Genomic DNA, 23,486 nt, shown 5'->3' with positions numbered 1-23,486 from the left:
CAGCTGGAGTGGGTACTCACCTGTCAAGGAAGTGAGAAGGCAAACGGGAAGGGGTCAAGGGGATGAGCAATTGGGGGTGCGGGAGGAGCTGTGTGGAAGAGGATGTGCCAGAACTAGGTCTTTGAAGGATTCGTGGGATTTGATTAGCTCTTCACGTAAAAGATAAACACGTGGGAAGGGCTCGCTAAATATTTGCTCAGCAGTTGATAACCAATTGACTGACAGATACAGGACTAATTATGGCTCCCATGTTCCCCATTGTCTTGGGCTGGTCATGATTCAGTCTCTCACTGCCTGGAGCCGATGACCTTTTGGGCTTTGCTTACACACCTTGTCATGTTTGTTTGTTTGTTTGTTTGTTTGTTTGTTTGTTTGTTTTTATTTTGAGAGACAGCGAACGTGAGCAGGGGAGGGGCAGAGAAAGGAAGAGAGAATCCCAAGCGGGCTCTGTGCTGTCAGCACAGGGCCTGACACAGAGCTCGATCCCATAACTGTGAGACCATGACCTGAGCTGAAATCAAGAGTCTGACACTTAACCGAATGAGCCACCCAGGTGCCCCACACCTTATCATATTTTTAAATGAATGTTCCCATAGAAGGCAGAAAAGAAGAGGGGCCTCTTTAGGAACTGGGCTTTCTTGTTACTGATTAACCAAAGAACCTTCCCTGCATATATTCAGCCATTCTTTCATTCAGTGAATATTTATTAAACATCTACTAGCATGACAAGCATGGGCTAGACAAACACAGCATGAAAACAGCCATGCTATCTGCCCACAGGGACCTAACGTTCTGGTTGAAGAGACATTTAGCAAGAGAACAAACACGTGTCATAAGTGGTAAGAAGTGCCAGGAGGGAGAAGGGGGTAAGGCACAACATTAAGGCAGGTGTTCACGGATGGACGGGCTCGCCGAGGGGGTGCTACTGCAGCTTCTGTCTGAGGACCCGGAGGCCGGAAAGATCCTGGGCTGGGGGATCATTGAGAGGGAGAATCAGCAGCCTGTGGGATGGGCACTAAGGCAATGCAGTGGAGGCCAGGGCGGCTGGAGCAGAGAGAGCTCAGGGGAGGGAGGAGAGGAAAGAGACAGGTGGCAGAGGCCAGACCGTGCTGGCCCTGAGCACTGACTGAGGACTTGGGATTTTTTCCTAAGTTCACTGAGAAGCCACTGGAGGCCTGAAGCCAGTAACTGACATAGTCCAATTTAGGTTGAGGTTTTTAACCAGTAATTCAGATTTTTCATGAGAAGGAGGGATTCTGGTAGTGCAATGGGAAGACCCATTCACAGGGCAGCTGAAAAGTGGTAATCGTTTGGACTTAGAGTGTGGGTGGCAGAGGAGAGAAGTGGGAAACTTGCCCATGAAGGGTGTGCCAGGCTCATGGCGGGGAGGGAGAGATCCAGCATGCCCCTCTGGGGTTTAAGTTTGATGAGCTGAGACACTCACCAAGGACTAAGGGAGGAAAAAAAAAGAAGACTAAGGGAGGAGCAGGTCTGGAGTGGAGAGGATCCCAGGGAGGAGCCAGTCCGGAATGGGGAGGATCCCAGGGAGGAGCAGGTCTGGAGGGGGGAGGATCCTCCTTTGGAGGAGCAAGTCCAGAGGGGGAGGACCCGAGGGAGGAGCAGGTCTGGAGGGAGAAGAATTAATGAAGAGCAGGACCCAGAGTAGAATTCAGAGGGGGTGCCTGGGCGGCTCAGTTGGTTAAGCCTCCAGCTCTTGATTTCAGCTCAGGTCATGATCTCACAGTTTGTGAGATCGAGCCCTACATTAGGCTCTGTGCCGACAGCTGGAGCCTGCTTGGGATTCTCTCTCCCCCTCTCTCTGTGCCCCTCCCCTGCTCATGCTCTGTCTCCTCTCTCTCTCTCTCCTAAATAAGCATTTAAAAAAATCTTTTAAAGAATTCAGAGACTGAACAGAAAGACTCTTGGGCATCTCTTACGTCAGGTGGCCTTTCCCTCTCTGGACCTGTTTTCCTGTTTGTAAAATGGGGACAGGAGGTGGGCCAAAGGGACTCTTTGGGGCAGGCTGGTTTTTCCCCCCAGGGCTCCGTGTTGTGACCTCGGCAGTCAGTGAACGAGAGATGTCAGTGCCCTCCCTGGGGAGTCTGGGAGCAGTCACAGATGTGCCGTACTCCAGGCCAGCCCCCACCTAGTCCAGCTCTCCAGCGGAACCCGGCACCTGGGTAGGTAGGCGAGGAGCTCCTCTGGCAGCTCTCAGGTGTCCAATCGGCAGAGGCTGCAACCAGCCTTCTCTCAGATTCCCTGGAAGTGCCTGCTACTTGTGTTCCTCCCTGACACTCTGCTAATTGCATTCCTCCTGACGGCATTTCCTTCTGTCCCTGCTGGAATTATCAAGGCAGCAACTTCACATAAGAATCTGGACTGCAGCCCACCATCTGGCTAACCCTGAGGCTGCCAGCCTCCATGGGGCCCACATGGTGCCTTTGTGCAGATGAGAAAAAGGTAGCCCTTCCTCAGGCAGAGTCAGCCTGTCACCAGAACCCACCTAATGACAGTTGAATATGAAACAGATTGCAGCCCCCACCATTTATCAGCCAGATGCCCCTGTGCAGTGAACAACCTGCACAGCTGTACTTGGTGCCTTAGCCTCCGAAAATGATGGAGAGAAACAGGAGACTAAGTTAGAGGCTGAAAATGTAAGGGAAAGAGGTGTGTTTTCCTGGGAAGAAGGTGTAAGCCAGTGACCTTAAACTCCAAAGAGGGAAGTTTGAGAGAAAGGCAAATCCGAAGCAGGAATAATACCACCCCTAACTCTAGTCCCTTTGGGTGACAGGACTGAGGAAGGAGTGTCCTCCCTGGAAGGGTTGGAAGGGACCTAGTTCTACAGGGAAGGCTGAAGACACCTGAAGAGGATAAAGACTGTAGAGTTAGAAAGAAGTCATCTCCCGGGCTGGGTAAACATCCCAGGGGAGGAGTGCCGGCCAGGCAAGGGATCACTCATCCAGGGACCAAAATGTTTGTGGGGACCCGATCCTTTAATTCGTGGTCTGTATGTCTTTCGTCTGTGGTGTTTTTACCTTTAAATATTTGAAAAGACATTTTTTAAGAGTGAAAACTAGGATCGCTAATTTGGTGGAGAAAATTCAACACAGGCTGCTAACTGTGTCTCTGGGGTCTACGGGACACCTCCTCTCCCCGCCTCACCACCTGCACTGTGAAGCCATAGATAAGAGAGTTGTGATGCCAACCTAAGACGTTTGCCCCGGTTGACTGGGACAGGATACCACTGACAGGATTTTAGCAGGAGAGCACCACGGTCACATAGAGGATTTAGAACAATCTCTCCAACTCTCTCGGGTTGGGAGTGGGTTAGCGGGGACAGGAAAGCAGGGAGAGCCATCAGGAGGCTCCTACCTAATTCCGGGGAGATAAGGTGCTGGTGGTGGTGAGGAAGGGAGGCTGGGGCAGGACTCGTGGCTGAGGTGAGGTGGGGGGGCGCGGAAAGAGGGCAGTGGGAAGGAAACGAGTGCCCGATTTCTACCTCTAGTCACTGAGCCGTGCTTTTCACATGGAGGGCCCAGGGAAGAGTGGAGGGGTGGCTGTGACTTCTTTTCATGACATGGTGAGCAGGAAGAGACTCCTTCTTGTATATCACCCTCTACACACGCAAGTTCTGCTGGTTCCCAGGGCCGGACTGGGCTGCGTCTTGGGGTCCCATGGTGGCCACCTTTGAGATCTCCTCAGGAAGAGTTCCCTTTGAGACCTGGGCCCCAGTCCCAGGGCTCTTCAAAGAGGCCACCCAACCTTGAAGATGTCCCCCTATCCCCTGCCTTCCCCCCAGTACCCAGGGCGGCCAGGGTTCCAGGGGACAGGGTGGCCCTTCAGCCGCTCTGGAAGTTCAGAAAGGTGCAGTCAAGCTAACCCAGGTCTGTATCCCAAGCCTGCTGCTTCCTTGCTGTGTGACCATGGGCAGGTCACCTCTCTCAGCCTTGGCATCCCCCTCTTTGAGTGGAACTAATAATAGCTCCTAATCACTAGCTTTAACACAGTACCGTTTGTTGCCCCCTCCCCCCCCCCCCCTTACAGAAGGCATGAGAAGCTGCTGTGTAGACACAGATGGGGCACCTAATTCATGGTCCCAGGTGCCTGCTATGTCATGGGCCTGGCCCATGGGGCCCTGGTCCTTCTGGTGAGAGTGGAGCTCAAAACTTGAGGCATTAGTGTCCCAACCTCAAGGCTGGCTGATCTGACCTTGTCCCTTTTCTCTACTTGCCCCAGGCTGGTGGGGGAAGTCCACACAAGATTCGGATCCTGGGAGGGGCCCACGGTGAGCTCCCTAGATCTGGGGCTGAAGCAGGCCGGCGGTTTACTGACGGTCTGGTCGAAGCCTGCCTGGGCCACAAGGGGGAAAGCTAAGGAGCTGAGCAGGGCCAGCAGGAGGACCTCTCTCTCGTGCTGGGAGCCCCCTGCAGCAGTGTTTTCGGGAGGCCTGCGCGGGAAAGGGCTGCCGAATCAGGAACCGGCCCAGCCCAGTGCCTCTTCCTCAGCAAAGTCCCTCCTGCTTCCTCTAGGACCTCGCAGTGGCAGGAGACCCAGGCCCGGCTAGTCCTCCCTGACTGTCCCCAGCCCCCCAGCTGTCCCTCAATTCCTCAGCCATATAAAGTAGGGTGCTAAGAACCTCTTTCAAATGGCAGCCAGGAGGATTAACAGAAATAGCGGACAGGGAATCACCTGGTATATTCCAAGCACACAGCCAAGTTTAGAAATAGTTGATGTACATGCACGCTGGACCCCCCCCCCCTCTCCGCCCCCAGCTCTCAGGACAGCTCGACGTCTCCAACAGCTGTGCACCTGGACACCTGACACAAGTCCCCAGGTCCCTTCAGTGCAGACGGGGGCAAGGGGGCAGCTGAGAAGACTCTGGGGGTCACACCTCCTCTACCCTCTTCTCTCCGTGTGGCCTTGGGCAAGTGACCAACCACTTGGAGCCTCACTTCTCAAGTGTGAACCGGGCTGGGCTTCCCTTCCTCACTGGAGGGTGGAGGGGACTGAGACACTGAGCCTACACTGCTCTGTACAGTACTGATGAATGAAGGGTTCTCGAACTTGTCTTTGTGATGGAGCTGTTGCTGCTGCTGCTGCTGCCGCCGATACTGCTGGTGGTGGTGATGGGGACCATGGTGGTGACCGTGATGGTGACGATCGTGGTGGTGCTGGTGGCGGTACTAATGATGGTGACAGTGACGATACCAGTGATGATGGGGACAGTGGCTGTGGTGCTGGTGAGGAAGGAGCTATAGGGCAAGGACGTCAGGACCCATCTTCTTTCTCAGCTTCACCTCACCTCCTTCCCTACTGTGCTCTCCCTCCTCCTCCCTCTTCCTCCATCCCTTTACCTCCTGCTCCTGCCTCTTCTCTCCTCCTGCCACCCCCACCCTCCTCTCTCCCTCTTTCCTCCTCCTCCTTCTCCTCCTCTTTCCCCCTTCCCCTCCCCAATAAGCCAGCTTTCATCCCGGACTCCAGTGCCCCTTTAATGAGTCCTGGGATAGAGGGAGGGGGGGGGGGGATCTTCTCTGGCTCACCCATTTTCCTTCTTTTTTCTTTTTTCTTTTTTCAGTTTATTTATTTATTTTGAGAGAGAGCTAGAGAGCAAGCAGGACAGGGAGAGAAACCCAAACAGACTCCACACTGTCAGCGCAGAGCCGGATGTGGGGCTCAAACTCACAACCCTGGAATCATGACCTGAGCCAAAATCAACAGTTGGAGGCTTAACCCACTGAGACATTCCGGCGCCCCTGGCTCACCCATTTTCTATTCAACTCCTCTCCAGGGCTAGAGCGTGGGCAGCCTCAAGGTAGCCCTCAGGTCACAGGCACTCTCATCAGCCCTGTCCCTTCGCTACAGCTTTGGGCCTCCAAGGACAATGGAGAACTCGGTGAAGTTCAGCCTTAAGCTCCTGCAGCGCTGTGCTGCTCGATTCCCTGCACACACATGCCTTTGCCCTGGCAGGTTCCCTGCCAGGACTCCCTGCTTCTCCATTCATGAGCATTTCAGACCTGCACCCTTAACCAGGTGCCCTCCACCCCCACTTCCTGCCTCACCTTTGGTCCCTCTCCAGCAGCACACCTGAGCCACACCAGGTGTGGGAGGAAATCAGGCCCATCGGCCCAGGCGAGCTGACCCAGGAGGAGTCCCGCGGCCCAGCCACAGGGCCGCCATCTGCACCCACAGGACAAAGAAACCATCTGCCACACCGGCTCCTGTGGCCCTGTGACAAGAGTGAACATTTAGCTCATGACAAGGGTCATGGGTCATTCTATACCAAGAATTCAGGCCGTGACAAAAATCGCTTTATTTATCTTGCACCCGGGTCAGTTTCAGACACGACAAGGGGCAAAGCTGAGCCCAGGAATGTCTGCTCTGACTGTTACTCGTGTTGCCAAGCCCTGGAAGAGCTTTTCCCTGCCCCAAGTGCCCCGGCAGCTCCCTGGGAGTCTGGGTCAGGGCCGCTGGAGCCTGATACAACTGGGGGTGCCGGGGAAAGGCTGAGCTCAGAAACAGCCCAGCCCCATACCTACTCCACGGACTCACGCTGCTCCCAGCCTCAACCTCTCTCCTCTCCCCCTCTCCCCTCCACCCAGGCCGCAACGTGAGCCGCAGCTGCACCAACGAGGGCTGGACGCACCTGGAACCTGGTCCCTACCCCATTGCCTGTGGCTTGAATGACAAGGCATCAGATTTGGAAGAGGTGGGCCTCAGTCCACCCCTGCCCTCCCACAGTGCCTTGGCCTGCAAGGCTCCTTCCACCCTCTCCCAGCAAGGAGTGAGCTTGCTGTCTATGCTGAAGCCAGGACTCGTGGGGTGTGCCTTCCCCAGCCTCCTCCCTTGCCAGGCCTGCATTTCCAGGGGCTCATCCCCCTCTCTGTCCCTGACAGGGAACAGGAAGGGGACTTTCATGAGGATGACACACAGTGGCAAAAGCTGAAACAGCACTCGGCCCTCCGGCCGGGCCACCCCGCTGACTCATGGAAGCCTTGCTCCAGCCCTAGAGGGGCAGGGAGGGCAGATTATCATCTTCCTATCTCATGCAGAGGGGAAACTGAGGGGCAGATCCTCAGCAGCCAGTCAGGGACAGGGACAGGGACAGGGACAAGACCATGGTCCTCAGTCCCAGGACAGGCATATGCCCCGGAGCAGGTGAAGCATGAATGGTTGCTGTGCAGATGTGGGCCCCAGAGCCACGTGGGGATACTGATGGGAAGCGAGAGTATGACTGGAGTCCTCAGCTAGGAGCCCCCTCACTGCTTGGGTGTGGGGTCGTGGGTATGTGTGTGTGTCCGTCTGCTGTGACGTTTGTCCCACCCCCAGACACCCTTCTCAGAGCTTTTGCTCCTCCCACAAGGGCAACGTCTTCAGAGGCCTTCAAAGCCCACCAGGTCCCCAGACAGGATCTAAATCTCCTAAATCCCACTTAACCACTTGCCTGTTTTCCAGCAGGGTGTGGGACGTGGAGAGAAACAAGGGACTCACCCAGTGGCCAAGGATCTGCATACGTGTCCCTAGGGAGGGTTCCTGGAGGAGCCAGCCAGAAGCCTTTGGATTCCAGATTAGTCCTGTCCCCCTGCAGAAAGGCTAGATTGCCCTCCTCCTGCTGACCCCTGCCTCTGAGAGCCCCGGAAGGGAAATTGTCCCAGTGTTGTCTTTAGTATTCTAATTCCCTGTGTGGCTCTCTCGCTGCATGGCGGGAGGTCCTCATGTGGAGTCTGAAGGGCACAGTGTTGGGCCGCCGGGGGGCCGTGCCCGAAGCTGGCACGGAAGGGGTGCTGAACACATGACTGCAGGATGAACAAACGGGCACAGGGAACGCGTGAGGTCTTTGCTCTTTCCGTCACTGACATTTCCCTCGTGAAAGAGCAGAGAGAGGAGGTTCAAGTCAACCCCCGCCCCGCCCCGGGAAGCAGTCCTGTCCCGTCTGTGGAAACCCAGGGGAGGGGTGTCAGGGGTCCGGGGACTGGAGGGGGCGGCTCAGCTGCTCTTGGGACCCTGGAGTCTCTTCATCTGCCAAGGCAGGGATGGGAGGCAGGGTGCGTAAGGCACGCACCCCTGCCAATACCCCCTAGGTGAGCCCACCCCACCCCCCCCAAGACCCCCAACCCCGCCACCCTCTTCCCTCTAGCAGCAGCAGTCAATGTTCTACAGTTCCGTGAAGACCATCTACACCATTGGCCACAGCCTGTCCCTCGCTGCCCTTCTGGTCGCTACAGCCATCTTGAGCCTGTTCAGGTGAGGTCCAGCCGCAGCAACAAGCCTCAGAGCAGACCTAGCCAGGTCGCTCCTGTGCTCGAGCCCAGCCTGGCCCAGTCATGCTCTGGCCCCCTTCCCTGTCACCCCCAGGCAGCATAGAGTCGCTGCCCTGTCCCCCTACCAGGCCAGCCTCCCCTGGAGAGAGCAGGCTGCTCAAAGTGCTCCACCTGTCTCGGCCTAGTCCCCATGGGATGGCCCTGCACCTGGAGATCGGGCGCCAGAGGGTGGGGCAGGCTCTGGAGGCTGAGGCACTCGGAGGCCAGGCTGCACCAGGGTTGTGCCCGGGGGCGGGGCCTGCCCTTGGAAGCCCTATGCTCCCCCGCCCTGCCCTTGCTCCGAGCGCTGGACAGTGTGGTTGCAGTGGGGGGTCCGAGGCCCCCTCAGCCTCCCAGCTCTGCCCGCCTTGCACAGGAAGCTCCACTGCACGCGGAACTACATCCACATGCACCTCTTCATATCCTTCATCCTGAGGGCCACCGCTGTCTTCATCAAAGACTTGATCCTGTTCAACAGCGAGGACGTGGACTATTGCACCAAGGGTTCGGTGAGGACCCCACCCAGGCCCACCTCCCTCTCCCTCTTCACCTTTACCTTCTCCAATCTCAGTCCCTCTCCGCCTGCTGCTTCTCCCCTCTTCCTCTCTTCTCCTTCCTCCTCTCCCTCCCCAAGAATGGCCAAACCCCTACCCAACCCCGTCTGCAGCTCCTTGAATCCCACCCCCCTCCCAGCCACAGGAAGTGGTGCTCAGCCACCTGGGAGCTCACAGACCTGCCCCTGCCCGTGACAGATGCCTCTCCTTGGTGGGAAATGTGACACTTCATAGCCAGAGTCCACAGTCCCCCGTCCCTCTTCTGTTGGTAACTTCCAGAGTGATCTTTGGGAACTCCCTGCCTCAGTTTCCCCATCTTGCAAGGACTTCCAAGCTTCCATCCTACTCCCCCACCCCTACCACCACCTGGATTCGGTCCAGATACACACACAGCCCTTCTCTTCCCTTCTTCCCCTGCCATCAGTCCGTTCTGGACCTTCCTCAGGAAGGGAAGTTAAGACAGTGTCTAAGGAATTAATTGTCCGTCACTAAGGGGTCCATCTCCAAATGACTGTGAGCTCAGGACCCCCTCCCTGAGTGCCCCGGAGCTAAGACAGAGAGCCCAAGACCAGCCCTGGCTCCTACCCATTCCTGTGGCCAGTGACTCTGCTTCATGAGGACCTACCTCAGGGGCAGTGCATTATTTTGGGCGTCAGCAATACCTTCTCCTCAGAGAATGGACCTATGATGGTGGAGTCTTAGGCATGTAGACAAGAAGGAAGGGAAACGCAGGGTGGCCACCCTGGACAATCCCAGAGCTCCTCAGAGGATCCCACCCAGGAGCTGGGGCCCATGAGCCACGGACCCGGAGAAGCCAGGAAGCCTCCAGCACACTTGTTAAGGATAATTGTGGAGACTGGCTTTCTGATTCATTAGCAGCTCTCTGAAGCTTTTCTAAGGCAAGAAGCACAGATAACTGTCCTATTAAAGAGATGAGCTATTCTAGTTGCAAGGCAAGTGGGGGAGGATGGGGGACACAGGCCCGCCTGTAGCCGGAAGGACAGAAGTGGGACCTGAAGGAGCTTGCAGCCACAGGAAGAGGAGAGCAGACTACTGAGGATGTCTGGAAGCCAAGGGCACAGAAAGGAAGGAGTGGAATCTAGAGAGCTTCCCGGAGGGGGAGGGCTTTAAGTTCTGGCTCACAGGTATTGGGACTCGATCTGAAATGGAAAACTTTCTAGGAGAGAACAGAGGACAGAGAAGGTCCTCCAGTTGTGCCAGGTGGGCCACCCAGAGCCCCAAGTTGCCCTACTTCTGCCTCCTCTCGCCTCTTCTCCTCAACACTTCCATCAGGGCCCCACTCCACAGCCCATAGCCTACAGCCCCACATATTCAGGGAACCCTTGCAAACCCAAGCAAGAATCCTCCTCATACCTCTTCTAGCTACCTCCTATCCTAATTGAAATAAGGTGAATGAGTAGGTGGGGGCGGGGTTAAGTGAATGGGCAGGTAGACGGATGCTGAGTAAATAGATGCGTGGATGGCTGTACAGGTGGAAGGATAGATGGGTAAAGTAGGAAAAACTGGGTAGATGACAGGTAGAGGGGTGGATGAGTAGATAGGAGGTTGGATGAATGGATGGATAGCTGGTTAGGTGTGTGGGTTGGTAGAGGATGGCTAGTAGGTGGATAGGCAGAAGAATGGAGAGATAGGTAGGTGCATGGGTGGGCTGATAGACGGAAGATGAATAAATGATCAGTGGATGCATGGGCATTAGACAGACAGATGGGTGAGCTGGTAGGACACCTAGTGGGTAAATAAATGGACAGGTGGGCAGATGGATGGTTGGATGGGTAGGTGGGTAGATAGACATATAGAAGGAAAATGAATAGATGATAAGTTGATGGATGGATCATTAAATCTGCAAACTTATCCCCAAATCTCAGATGAACTAAAATCAGGGATAATGGGAAAACCACCGGGTACATTTCGAAAGGGACAATGCAAGAACAACAAAGAGATTAAGCTGGCCGTGCTGCACCTGTGTTTGTTGCCCCAAACGGAGATGTGGGCAGGCAGGGGACCCCAGTGAGCCCCTTCTCTGTTCCTCCCCCTGCAGGTGAGCTGTAAGGCAGCCATGGTCTTATTCCAGTACTGTATCATGGCCAACTTCTTCTGGCTGCTGGTGGAGGGCCTCTACCTGCACACCCTGCTGGCTGTCTCCTTCTTCTCTGAGCGGAAGTACTTCTGGGGGTACATACTCATCGGCTGGGGTATGGTACCAGGGAGGGCTGCCAGGCTGGGGACGGAAGGGGCAAGGCCTGGGGAGCTCACTAGGGGGTGGGTGCCAACCCTGCCTGCACTCGTAGGTCTCCCTGGGCCGCCGGTCCTGCCTACCAGGCTCTAGGCCAAGAGTTGACAAAAGTCCCCCCCAATGTCTCACCCCGGGGTAGGTGCCCTCAGGCTGCAGCTGAAACTAGAGCTGATCTGTGGGACAGACAGTTTCCGTGAGCATCCATTTCCCCTTCAGCCCTTGAAACGCAGGGCCACTGCTAATCTGTAAAGTGCCCCTGTCAAATTGAGAAAAAGACCCTCCCTTTAGGGGGACACAGCCCCTCGGGCATAGCGCTCCACCCCCTCAGTAGAGCAAGCATGTTTGCACAGTGAGCGGCCTGTGCAACCGCAGGTGGCAGCCCCGGAAACCCACTCTTCTCTCCCTCCCTTTCTCTCTCTTTCTCTCTCCTAAATCTCTCTCTTGTGCCCTTTTCTCTTTTTCTTTTCTTTGGCCCTGACAGGGGTGCCCAGCATATTCACCATTGTATGGACAATCATCAGGCTCTATTTTGAGGATACTGGGTGAGCTGCCACCCCGCCCCCTCCCCCAGGCTGCCATCATCTGGGGCAGATCCCCTAGGTGGGATGAAGGGAAGCTGGGAGGCACAGACTCTGGGCCTATGGTCTCTAAAGGGCTCGGGGGCAGAGCCGGAGCACCTGGGAGGGCCTCTGACCCTGGCTGAGGACAACCGTTCTCATTCTCCCCCACCATGCCCTATCCAGATGCTGGAACACCATCAACTCCTCATTTTGGTGGATCATAAAGGCCCCCATCCTCACCTCCATCTTGGTAAGGCCTCCTCCCACCACGTAGAGATGGGGAAACTGAGGCCTAGATTGGGTAGTCCACTGACTTCAGGTCACACAGGAAATTCGTGTCAGGATCAGAACGGAAACACAGGCTTCCCAGTGACTCTAGGCAGGGTCGTCCCCATCCTTTTCCCCATCAGTTTCTCCTCTAGGGTAAAGAACCCAGATGGGGAGGGCCAGTCCTTCAAGACGTGAAGTAGAATTCCCAGATGACCCCCCAAAGTGGGGAAAGCTAGGGAAGAGAGAAGACGGATAGACAGCAGGGTCCTGGGGAAGAAACCAGGACATCAGTCCGGGGAGCTGGACCCCTCAGCCTCCCCTCTCTGACCACTAACCTTGGCCGCATCCACCAGGTGAACTTTATCCTGTTTATTTGCATTATCCGGATCCTGGTTCAGAAACTTCAGTCCCCAGATGTTGGAAAGAGTCACAGCAGCCCATACTCGTGAGTATGCTCTGGCTTCCCTGGTGTCCCCATCCCCCGTCCCCAAATCTGCCCACGTGTCTTTGAAGTTTTCCAGGAAGTCAGGTGACTCCAGAGTCACCAAAAAGCCACCTTGCTCTCGCCCACCTCCACCCCCCATGACCTGGCTCAGCCCACAAGTGTCCCCCGCTCCATCCCTACCCTTGCCAGGCCCATAAACCCCGTGCCCGCTTCCCCCGCAGTCACTTACCTAGCAAGCGATCTGCCCCAGGTGTGTATCCACTGCCAAGCCAGGGAGCTTGAGAACACAACAGATCACTTGTGCCCTATTCACACCAGGTGCCCAGTCCCTGGCAAGGGCCTGGCACGGAAAAGGGACACAGTAAGTACACAGTAGATGGATGCCCTGGGGGAGCCCCCAGCTGGACAACGAGATAGCCACATAGGATTAAGTAGTCCCCAGGAAGAGTTAACAGCAGTTTCCATGCCAGGTGTGCTAAGGGGTTTCCACATATCATCTCATGTCATCCACACTGTCCCCTATAAACTGTCCACATTTTACAGGTAAGGAAACTGACACTCACTCCCTCCTCTTCAAGGATTTGGGAGCACATGGCCCTGGCAGGGGGGAGGGTACAGTGTCCCTGGGACAGTGGTCATGCTCCTTGCTTGGAAAGAAAGGTGTGAGGGCTGTCTTCTGCTCTTGGCAAGACTGGAGAAACAGGAAGGTTTTCATGAGAACAGGGCTTGAAGCCAGAACTAAAGAAACAAGGACAGGGTGGCTGTGAGGAGGTGAGTAGGGGTCTGCATGCCCACCGACGGGAACAAGAGACTGATTATCAGAGCTGCAGAGACAGGACAACCCTGGAGCATCCCATAAGGGCCGCCCAGTCCTGGGATTCTGGACGGTTCTTGGCCTGGCTTCTCTTTGGAGAGTCTTGTGCTGTGGTTCTAAGATTCTTAGCTAGAATGTCACGAGCTGCTGGATTTAGGATTCTATTCTGGAATCCTGTGATTCTCTCTGATGAGACTAAGACTCACGTTCCTGGTGTGACGGCATTCTCCCCCGCTGGGTGCGTAGGAGGAGCTTCCCCTCCAGTCTGAGAACAGGGTCTGTAGCCTGCCAAGGGGCAGTACATCAGGCCCGGGCATCCTTATCCTCTGCTTTGCCTGTGGGGCCCGGTTTGCCCCAATGCACAACTGCTCCAAAGGGCTTGAATCTGAGGCAAAGGAAGCCGGTCATCACCAGGTCCACGTGGGTGAGATAGAAACTGAGCAGCTGTCGGCAGGCAGAGGGGTGGGGGGAATAGGAGATGGGGCTCCCCGCTGAGGGGCTGTCGGCTCCCACTCTCCACCTCCCCATAAGCCTTCAATTTAAAGAAAGCCTCCATCTGTCAGCCTTGGGCATGCGGGAGAGATTTGTGGCCAAAAAGGGGTGGGCAGTGCTCAGGATCTTGGCGTGGCTGGGACCCGGGTCTAGGAAGGAGCAGGAGGGGCAAGGCTGGGGGACCTCAGGCCCAGGACTAGGTTTCCCTGGACTGACTTCCGAGGCAGAAGGGATCACGGCGGACACCCCCAGCCGCTCAGACCTCTCCCAGCCAGGGAACCGCGAGTTCACACTGTCTGGACCGGCTGAGGTCAGGTGGTTGGGAGGCCTGAACCAGGATGAGCCCTGCTGCACAGGAGAGGGATGAGTCATTTAGAATGAATATCGACCCTGTCAAGCACACAAGGCTGGAGAAGGAGGAGCTGGTCCTTCAGAGCCTGCTGAGAGTGTGTGTATGGGTGTGGGGAGCCAGGGAGGGAGGGATGCAATCTCAGAAAAGGTGGCAACTTCTAGAGAAGTGGACAGGCAGAGAAGCCAAAGGTGGACTAAACCAGGCATAAACTGGAGTGCCCAGCATCCTCCCAAGTGGCCTTGGGCGTATGTGATCAGCACCCCAATTACAAAATCTTCCTTCCCAAATGTCCTCATCCCTAGTAGAGAATTAGTCTCTTGTGGATTTTATAACTTTATAACTTTATAACACCCAAAGTAGTTCTGAGTTTCCAGTGAGGCCCATTTCTGTAATTTGATCATATTGAGCATACATTTACCCCCACCGTAAAGATTAGGGAAACTGAGACCAGGAGAGGGGGAACCAGGATCTCCTGTTAGCTGAGAACATCTCTCCCTTGGCTGCCACAGACCCTGAAATACTATGTCTCATCCTCAGGGTTCAGCACTGACCTCCCCTATGGTCTCTCCTCCAGAAGGGTGAGAAAAGAGAGCTTCCTTCTCCTTCATGCTTCCTTTTAGGCTAGGAGACCTGGAGAGGGGGTGGAGGTGGAGGGTAGAGGCACTGCAGATATGGAACAGGAACACATGTGCACATAATACTTCCAGGAGCCAGTGGCCCGTCCTCACACACCCTGGTCATCATCCCTACCTCCTATACCCACTGTCTGCCCTCCACCTTGTCCCCAGGAGGCTGGCCAAGTCCACTCTTCTGCTGATCCCCCTGTTTGGAGTGCACTACATCATGTTCGCCTTCTTTCCCAGCAACTTTACAGCTGAGGTGAAAATGGTCTTTGAGCTCGTCATGGGGTCTTTCCAGGTATGAACCATCCACCAGTCTGCATTCTTCTCTGGGCTTTAAGGGAATTCAGCCTGGGGCCTTGGCCCCTTGCCACTGGATTCCATTTTTTCCCCACTGTAATAAGTCCTGATTAAGCACCTACTGTGTGCTTTGCCCTTTGGTTAATCAGGGGAACGTAAGGACCAGGGCCAGGGGTGGTACAGGGGCTGGGGGGCTCCTGGGGTCTGTCCACCTCACCTCTCCTACTCCCTTCCTCCCCAGGGGTTTGTGGTGGCCATCCTGTACTGCTTCCTCAATGGCGAGGTAAGCCCCTCCCAGACCTTGGGGGCCAGGCAATAGCACTCAGGTTGAAACTCAGGTTTCAAGGTGCGGAAACACTAATGGGATAAGTGCAGAGCAAGGATGGGTTAAATCTTGCTACCCCAAGTGTGGTTCTCAGACTAGAAAACAGGTGATGGCACATACCCAGGACCTGGTTAAAAAGGCTGATTTCTGCCCTCTGCCCCCCAGACCTGCTGACTTAGAATCTGCATTTTAACACACACACACACACACACACACACACACACACACACCTGGGATTTGTGTGCACATCAGTTTGGTTAAGTGGCTGTGTCCAGCAAGTGGGGATTAGGGGCGAGGGGGTGGACTGCCAGTGGAGGCTGAGTTACCGTGGAGCCTGGTCACAAAGCACAGAAATCCATCCACTCAGATGAGGGCGAGTGAGCTGGGGGGCAGCGATCAGGGGAATGGGGATTCAGCCACCCCCAGGCAGTACCCCTCCCCCTCCCCGACTGCCTTCTCTGATCCTCTCTGCCTCCTACCGCCTCTGGCTCCAAGGCCTTGATTTGACCCGGGTCCCCAGTGGTCCCACTGTGCACTAGCCTAGGTAGCATCCGGGTCTCTCAACTTAGACTCCCCAGGAGGATTTGACTGGCTGGCTCGGCACCCTAAATCCAGAGCAGCCCGATCAGCAGTGGAGGAGGCTTCCTGGGGGCGGGCTTGAATACCTCCCTTTCCCCAGGTGCAGGCGGAGTTGCGGCGGAAGTGGCGGCGCTGGCACCTGCAGGGCTTCTTGGGCTCGGACGCTAAATACCAGCACCCGTCAGGAGGCAGCAACGGGGCCACATGCAGCACGCAGGTCTCCATTCTGACCCGCGTCAGCCCGGGCGCGCGCCGTTCCTCCAGCTTCCAGGCCGAAGTCTCCCTGGTCTGACCGCCAGGCGCCCAGGGGCCCCCGGCGGCTCCTCCCGTCCGCACCACCCACCCCGGGCGGCACCGGGGACCGAGGCCTGCCCGGGCGAGGCCAGCCCCGGCCCTGGGCTCGGAGGCTGCCCCGGTCCCCAGGCCACTGTCCGGACGCCCCTCAAGAACTCTGCCCTTGCGCTTGTCTGAGAGTAGGGTGCACAGATGCGGGAGCCGCTTCTCTGCAAGCAGGTGCGCCGGGGGGCTCCCACCTGAGAAGACGTGGGGTGGAGCTCGGCCATCAGACTCCTCCCGGAAAAGTCCTCGTCCGCCAAGCAGGGGCAAGAAGTCCACATGCTCTCTCCCCTGACTCGGCGCTGGTGGCTCTCGGGCGCCGTCCAAGGTAGGCAACTGCCCGTCCTCGGACAATGAATGCGGGATCGTGGTGTGCGCCGAGGACACAAAGACCTTGGCCCTGAAGATCACCGGCCACCACCACCTCGACGGAGCCTGAAGTTCCACCATTGCGTCAAGTTCCTTTGGGTTAAGCGTTACCATTAAGGCATCTCTTCCCAGAGGCGGTCGCCTCCCCCAGCGTCGTCCTCTGAGCTGCCAGCCCTTCCAAGTGGAGGAGTTTGCCTCAGACGGGTGTGGTTTTGATAGGGAGTTTAGTTTGGGGCGCACAGGTATCTCCATAGTCCCTGCTGAAGCGCAGTGGTCCCAGGATGGCTGGAACGATCGAGACCGCCGCCAGCCCTACAGGCAGTGGGAGCTTCCCTTGGCCGCCCACCTATGTGCCAACTATCAGAACCAGGCTGAGAGATGTGCGTTCGTGCGCCCCTTAATCCTCCCATCAACCCAACAAGGTGGGAACTACTGTCCCTATGTCACAGGTCAGGAAACCGAGTCTCGCAGAGAGGTGCCTCGCCTTGTCACACAGGTAGGGTTCGGTCTCAGATCCGTCAGATGAGAAAATGAAAGCACAAATTCTTAACTGCTGCTTTTTATATATCATAACCAGCTTCATCCTCTTAGTTATTTGTATCACCACTGATATTATTGCTACCATCCCTGCAATCCCATTCCCACCCGAGCCACACTGGAGTGTGGCTGAGAAGTCCTCTAGCCCACATATTGTCTGGACAGGAGACTGGTGGTCAATAACATCCTGTGCCTACCCTGCACCCTGTGGCCACATGGCTTCCTGCCTACACTCCAGCCAGAAGATATCCTCAGGACTGCAAACGGGCTGTGCGACAATAAACGTTGGGTTGAATCGGCTTGGCTTCCCTGGTGGTTGATGTTCCCACGTGACCTAAAATGGGGACCAGCTTTCAACTTACGGCCATTTTCCCCCTTTCAGAGGAGGGGAGGTCGAAAGCATCACTGAAGCCAGCTGTCACCACCCTTCTGGCTTTGGATGGGAATCCTACACTTCTAGGAGAAGCACGGAGTTCTAAAGGCCTTCACCCCATGTCTCATTGAATGGTATCCCATGCCTTCTGAGCGTGGGGAAGTTATACTAGGTTCTCGTTGTGTCCCCTGACCTTCTAAATCCAACCAAGAGAAGGAAATTCTATTCTTGGATTAGTACAGAACAGCTGACCGAACTGCCGCAGTCCCAGAAATGGTTAAGTGGGAGCATGTTGCAGGCCACAGTGATTCCTGCAGACAGGGGTGCATGGGGTATAAGCTGACCATGTTTACACTGCCCAGGGTTCAGGTAAAAAGAGATAGAGGACAGAAATGTCACCAAAATGAGTGACAGAGCCAATACGACTGGTGGAATGGTTTAGACACAGGCAATAGGGCAAAGTAGATGATTTCAGTTAGCAAGAGAGGTCTCCCTCCAAAGCCATTGCCTGACCCCTTGGCTTCCACTTCCTGCAAACCTGCAGAGGGGTGGTCTTGTTTGGGAGCAGGAGAGGGATGTCAAGCTGGTAAAAAGAAGCTAGAATAGGCTGGCAAAGCCTCAGATCTGCTTACAAGCCTCCTTCGAAGCCTTGTCCTACTCAGTACCATCCCAGAACCCATCACCCAATGACAGCCCCAACCAAACCAGCATGCTGAGGAGGCCTGAGTCAGGGGTGCTCAGGCCAGGATCAGAGTCACCGTGAACCCAGGGCAGGGGCAGCCCCAGGCACATACCCTTGGGCCAGTGGCCCAGCAGGTCTGACAGTGGCAAACTCCGTCTAGAGTCACATGTCACGCCTGCCCTGTGCATGGTCAGCTGTAGGACAGAGGAGGAAATATCCCTACCTTTGGTTTCAGGTGCCCTCTGGCCTGCTAGAGAGCGCATTCTCAACACTCACCGTCCCTTCCTCTGCCCGGGCCAATGGTGGTGACCACCAACGGGGTGTGGAGAGCTGGGCATGGGCATTTGGGTCACCCGGAACTTGTTCTATTCTTCCCCAAGAGTCTCCCATCCCTACTACTCCAAGGCATGGGGATAAGAGATAGGGAACAGGTGGGAGGGCCATGCTCCTCTCTCCCAGCTGGGTCATGTTACTGTCTGATTTCCCTCCCTGCCTCCCCAGCTCAGTGCTTCTCTAAACTGGTTCCAGAGATGTTGTCTACCAGTAAGGTCCAGAAGACCCAGCCCTACTCTTTTAGTCCTGATTCGAATTCCGATATTCTTGTAGATCTTGAGCAGTTCCCTGTATCTCTGGGCCTCAGTTTTTCCACCTGATGGATCGCTAGGCTTAGCTCCTGGCTAAGGCATGAGTGGCTAATGAGGAAGGGGCTGTCCAGAGCCCTCTGCCACCCGCTGTGTCCTCTGGGCTAGGGGAGGACAGCAACTGGAGGGAGATCCCCAGGCAGACTGGGGACCAAGGGAGGCACAGAGGTTGGAGGCTGTGGGAGAACGAGAACAGTTCTCTGGAACTGAGGGATGAGCTCAGGCTGGTGGAAGAGGGTAAGGGGAGGAGGGAAAACAGAAATGGGAGGAGTCAACAGATCCAAGAAGTGGGGCATTTGCAGAGGAATGGGCAGGACCTTGCCTCCCAAATCAGTGAGCCCACAGGCTGCCTGAGCTATGGAAAGGCCAGGAGGGACCACCCTCCAAGCTAGACCCAGCCCATCCACCACAGTGCCCGAAATCCCACCATTAGTGAGTCATAGCTTCACAGTAAAGGAGAGAGGCCAGGGGAGACCGGATCTATCAGCCAGGAGGGTGGCATATGAAGCAAATGTGGGGAGACCCAAGACACAGGCAGCAAAAAGGAGAACACTGGTGAGGTCCTGCCCTGAGAGTAGGTGAAAAGTCCAGTGTTGGGCATTCAGGAACAGAGAGAAGCTGAAATACTGTCTCGGGTGGACAGAAGGAGTATCCTATGGAATGGGAATACTCTCAGAAGGAGTATCCTATGGAATGGGAATAACCACGAGCAGAATTTCTCCTGCATACCTTCTTCCCCCCAACCTCCCCAGTCCCTCTCCTGCCTTGCAAGGCACTTGTCAGGCCAGGCCAGCTCATCTCTAGCGCCACCTGGTGGGTACCTCAAGGACTTCACCAAGGTTGGCCTTTGGGACCCAAACATCACAGGGTTCAGGCCCCTCCGCAGCAGGCCGGGTGACACAGAGGGCAGGCCTCTCTCCTCAGCTCCATTTCAGAGTGAAATACAAGAGGGAAAATGTAGTGAGGCCACAGGACTGGTGACCCCAGGGACAGCCTAGGGGATTAGGGAGACCCAGAGCCCAGTCCCTAGACCCAGTCCCCTGACTTCTGTGGCACACAGTGATTCCTGTCCCAGTCCCAACTGTAGAGTTGGGCCTCTAGGGCACAGATTAGGCCCTGGCCCTTGACTGAGCCCTGACCCCAGGTCCTGAGGTCAAAGTCCAGTTAACTCCGGTGGGCACCTCCTGGAAAGAGGAGCAAGGAGCCCCGTCCAACCTGGTGCAGAGGGCCACCATCACTTTGGTGGCAGAGGCCACCATGTGGACAGTACCTGTCACTCTGGGGCACAGGCTGAACAAGGAGGGTGGCCGGTGTGCCAGCTGAATGGATAGGGAGCAGCCTCCCAGGTGAAGAGACCTCAAGTTTTCTCCAAAGACTACAGCAGGGGTCTCTAGGTCCCAAGAGAGCATGATGGGTGCCAGGGACACCCAAATCCAAGTAAGCAGGTGCCTGGGGTGGGCCCTTAGCCGCAGGAATCCAGTGGAGGTTTCTTAAATGAGGCCAAGGGGATGAGGGTGGTCTTGGGTCCTGAGAAGGGCCCCAGGGGCAAACTGAAGAAAAGCTGCCAGTCCATCATCCAGGTGAGGGAGGAAGAAGAGAAGGGGGTTTGGGGAGATGACCTGGTTGGGGACATGCTGAATGTGATGTCTGTGGGATGTCTGGGGAGAGCCCCCAGGCTACTGAAATCAGGATGGAAAGCGACAAGGCCCAGGCAGGAGTGGGGAGGCCTGGGCAGCCCCCATGGGGCAGGGGGCACAGGGAGTCCGTATCTGCAGGCACCTCCATCTGGCAGTGCTGGGCCAGGCAGGAGAAGGAGTCAGAGTCAGCCCCTCTGTTCCCACCACTTGCCCAGGGCCTGTTTTCCTGAGAAATGACCCTGCCTCCTCCCAACTCTCCCTATGTGGGAACAGGAACTGCTCTTATCTCTCCCAAGGGAGGGGGCCAGAGCCACAGCTGGCAGTCATTAAACACCCTGATCAGGCCGGGGATGGTGGAGATATTAATAGCCAGGAGTCAATGGCCCAGGAGACACAGCCTCCCGAGGAGAGGGACAGTAACCTCGGCAGGCCATGGGGATGAGGAAGATGGGTCAGGAGACCATCCTGGCAATGCCCTAGCCTCCACGCAGGACAGATGGGGGTAACCAGAGTCCAGAGAAGGGAAGGGACTTGCTTGGAATCACCAGCAAGTCACTGGCAGAGCCTGGCCATGAACCCAGGTCTTAAAATCCCAGAGCCCCGCTTTGTTATACGGACTGTCATAGGTGAGATTCATCAAGAGTGCCCTGTGTGGAAACAGGCAGAGCAGACCTAGCAGGAGACACTAATTCTTTAGTCTCTTTCCAAAAATATTGATATTTTGTTCATTGTGTATTTTTTACATCAGCTTTGATTTTTTTGAAGTATTGCATTAAAAAAACTGTTTATCCTGATTACTGAGTTTTTTTGCCACCTCCTTAAAATTTGCATCTGAGGCAAATGCCTTGCTTGCCTCACCCTGGTCCCAGCCCAGTTCATACAAGTCCCAGTATCCCTAGGTCCCAGTATGTCAATGTGGAAGAAAGGGAAACGTTCTGCACCGGCCTCTATGTGGCTCAGAGGGAAAGGGTCCCACCTGGGTAATGCCTAGTAAAAGTAGGCAGCTCCAGGGTTAATGCTGTGGCTCAACCTAGTATTTTCTGTCTGTCCCCTCTACCACCCTCAGTATGTTGACTTTCATCACAGACGTACCCCCTCGTCATTGCAGATGGCCGTCACTACCCCAGGCATCATGTTCTCACAGAACTCCATCCAGTGGCAGAGAGAACGTTTCCTGTGTGTCTCCATTTATCAGAAAGATAAACTATCCCAGAACCCATCTTCTGCACACTTTCCTCAGGCTTCTGGGCCGGGACCAGGTCACATACCCAAGGCCTGGCTGCAACTTCCAGAAGGAAAGTTGATCTAATAAGGAAGGAGGGAGAGATGGCTGCTGGCTCTCTTTCTGGATGTTTCTCTGGGTAAATTTGTGGCCTGTCAGCATCCCTCCATCTGAGCCTGGTGGTATAGTAGTGTGAGGTGTGTAATGTAGAGGTGAGGAAGCCCCATCAGTCCAGAATAAGTGCACAAAACAGAAGAGACTCTAGGTACTTTGTGCAGAAAGATATTGAATGTAGGGAATTAAAATGTAGAAAGGTCTGGAGGCACGGAAGTGAGGGCACACTTCTGCCCTGTGGTAGGTCATACTACCCCAGCTGCCACCTTGCAGGAAATTACTGTCAACATCCTAGTTGCACATCCATTAAGCTGTGACAAGAAAATGGAAGGTACAGTGTCTTGCTGCTGTGAAAACTCCTGTCTGCCAGATCCCAGCCAGCAGCCACCACACTGCGGGAAGAATGGCCTCCGCCTCCTTTCTGTCTTCCAGCTCTCTCCTGTGGTGCTTCCCTCTGGTGGGGCCTAGGTTGCATCCAGATCCCCAGCAGCAAGGGGGCGCTGGGAAAGGTAGTCCTCAGCATTCCAGCCCCTGCAACACACAGGAATATGGAAGGGGCAGACGGGGATGGTGGCAGCACAGAGGCTCAGGTGGCCTTGTAGCCCGTGTCACCAGAAAGAGAGCCCGAGATAAGAGTCTGTGATCAAGAAATAGGAACTGGGGACAGAGAAGTGTGAAACAGGGAAACGGGGAAAGCCAAAATGGTGGTGAGTTATTGCACTGGTCACCGGTGTGGCTACTGGGACCCTCTATGAGAAACAGGCAGGACACGCCTCAGAAGAGTCCTCCTGAGGGTCAGGATTAAGTGCTGGTTCCCAGCAGCTGTCACTCCAGGTCTGCCATGTCAGTATCGTCATACTTCCACGCATGAGTTGCCAATGGGTTCCTGCAGGTGTCCCACACCATGGCTTCTGGAGGAGCTCTGGGCAGAAAGTGATAGATGAGGTGGGGAACAGGTTATTCCTGTAGAACTGGAAAAAGTAGGTCAATAGGCTACAAGGCAGCAAGTCCAGTGCGTGGCCTCCTGCCGGCAGTGCGACCCTCTGTACTAGGGTCTTTTCACGGATACTCACTGCGGCCAAGGTATTCATAGCCCGTTCTCTTGGCTGGGGCCCCAGGGCCTGCCCTGGCAAACCGGGCCCCGCCTTGGCTCACTCTGGCCCCTCAGTCACGCCTCCCTCCAGCCCTGGGTGTGAGCCACCCTTACCTCACCATTAACCATGCCAGTGCCACATGCCAGGCCCACCAGCTCTAACTCGGCCACCTTCCTCATACTCTTTGGAGCATGCAAGAGCTTCTGGCGGGCCTGCCAGGCCTCTGGGAGCTGAGAGAGGCTTGGTGGTGCTCACTACAGCCTTCTAGCCATCAAATCCACCCATCGGCCGTCTTTACCTAGTAGGGCCACCTAAGGAGCACAGGCTGCTTGGGAGACGGATTCCAAATGCGGAATGGGACAGACGCATGTCCCCTCTGTTTTCGCTTTTTAGGGTTTCTCCCCCCTCTCAAGATTTCATCCCAGAGGATGAGACCATGACACGTCTGAGAGATTCTTCCCCTTCTCGGTCTTGCCATTCACCAACTTAAGATGGGCTTTCCACCCTCCTCCTCCATCCTTCCTTCTAGTTTCCCGAGAAAGTGTCCCCTGGGTCATAATGGTGGAGTGGCTACTAGTCTCAGGGGTTGGGAGATGAGAGTTACATTGGTCTAATATTT

At 55.6% G+C, this 23,486-nt stretch overlaps 1 protein-coding gene across 6 annotated transcripts in view; it reads left to right on the top strand.

The window, feature by feature from the left end:
• VIPR1 (vasoactive intestinal peptide receptor 1) overlaps positions 1-17,403 on the top strand; it is a 33,466-nt gene extending 16,063 nt beyond the window's left edge. For 3 of the 6 annotated variants that reach the window (XM_060638402.3, XM_060638406.3, XM_060638407.3), the window contains 10 exons: positions 6,600-6,706; positions 8,135-8,241; positions 8,674-8,806; positions 10,911-11,064; positions 11,587-11,647; positions 11,849-11,915; positions 12,289-12,380; positions 14,827-14,956; positions 15,200-15,241; positions 15,963-17,403. In XM_060638402.3, the coding sequence (XP_060494385.1) occupies positions 6,600-6,706; positions 8,135-8,241; positions 8,674-8,806; positions 10,911-11,064; positions 11,587-11,647; positions 11,849-11,915; positions 12,289-12,380; positions 14,827-14,956; positions 15,200-15,241; positions 15,963-16,154 (1,085 nt within the window). In that variant the 3' untranslated portion in view covers positions 16,155-17,403. Of the gene's footprint in view, positions 1-54; positions 840-6,599; positions 6,707-8,134; positions 8,242-8,673; positions 8,807-10,910; positions 11,065-11,586; positions 11,648-11,848; positions 11,916-12,288; positions 12,381-14,826; positions 14,957-15,199; positions 15,242-15,962 lie in introns of those variants that run through there. The other 3 variants (XM_060638408.3, XM_060638403.3, XM_060638404.3) reach the window with 3 other exon arrangements.
• The last annotated feature ends 6,083 nt before the right edge of the window (positions 17,404-23,486 follow it).

The sequence above is a fragment of the Panthera onca genome, chromosome C2 (genome assembly GCF_046562875.1).
Source record: "Panthera onca isolate mPanOnc1 chromosome C2, mPanOnc1 haplotype 2, whole genome shotgun sequence".
NCBI lineage: Eukaryota > Metazoa > Chordata > Mammalia > Carnivora > Felidae > Panthera > Panthera onca.
This window is presented reverse-complemented; position numbering and strand designations above follow the sequence as displayed.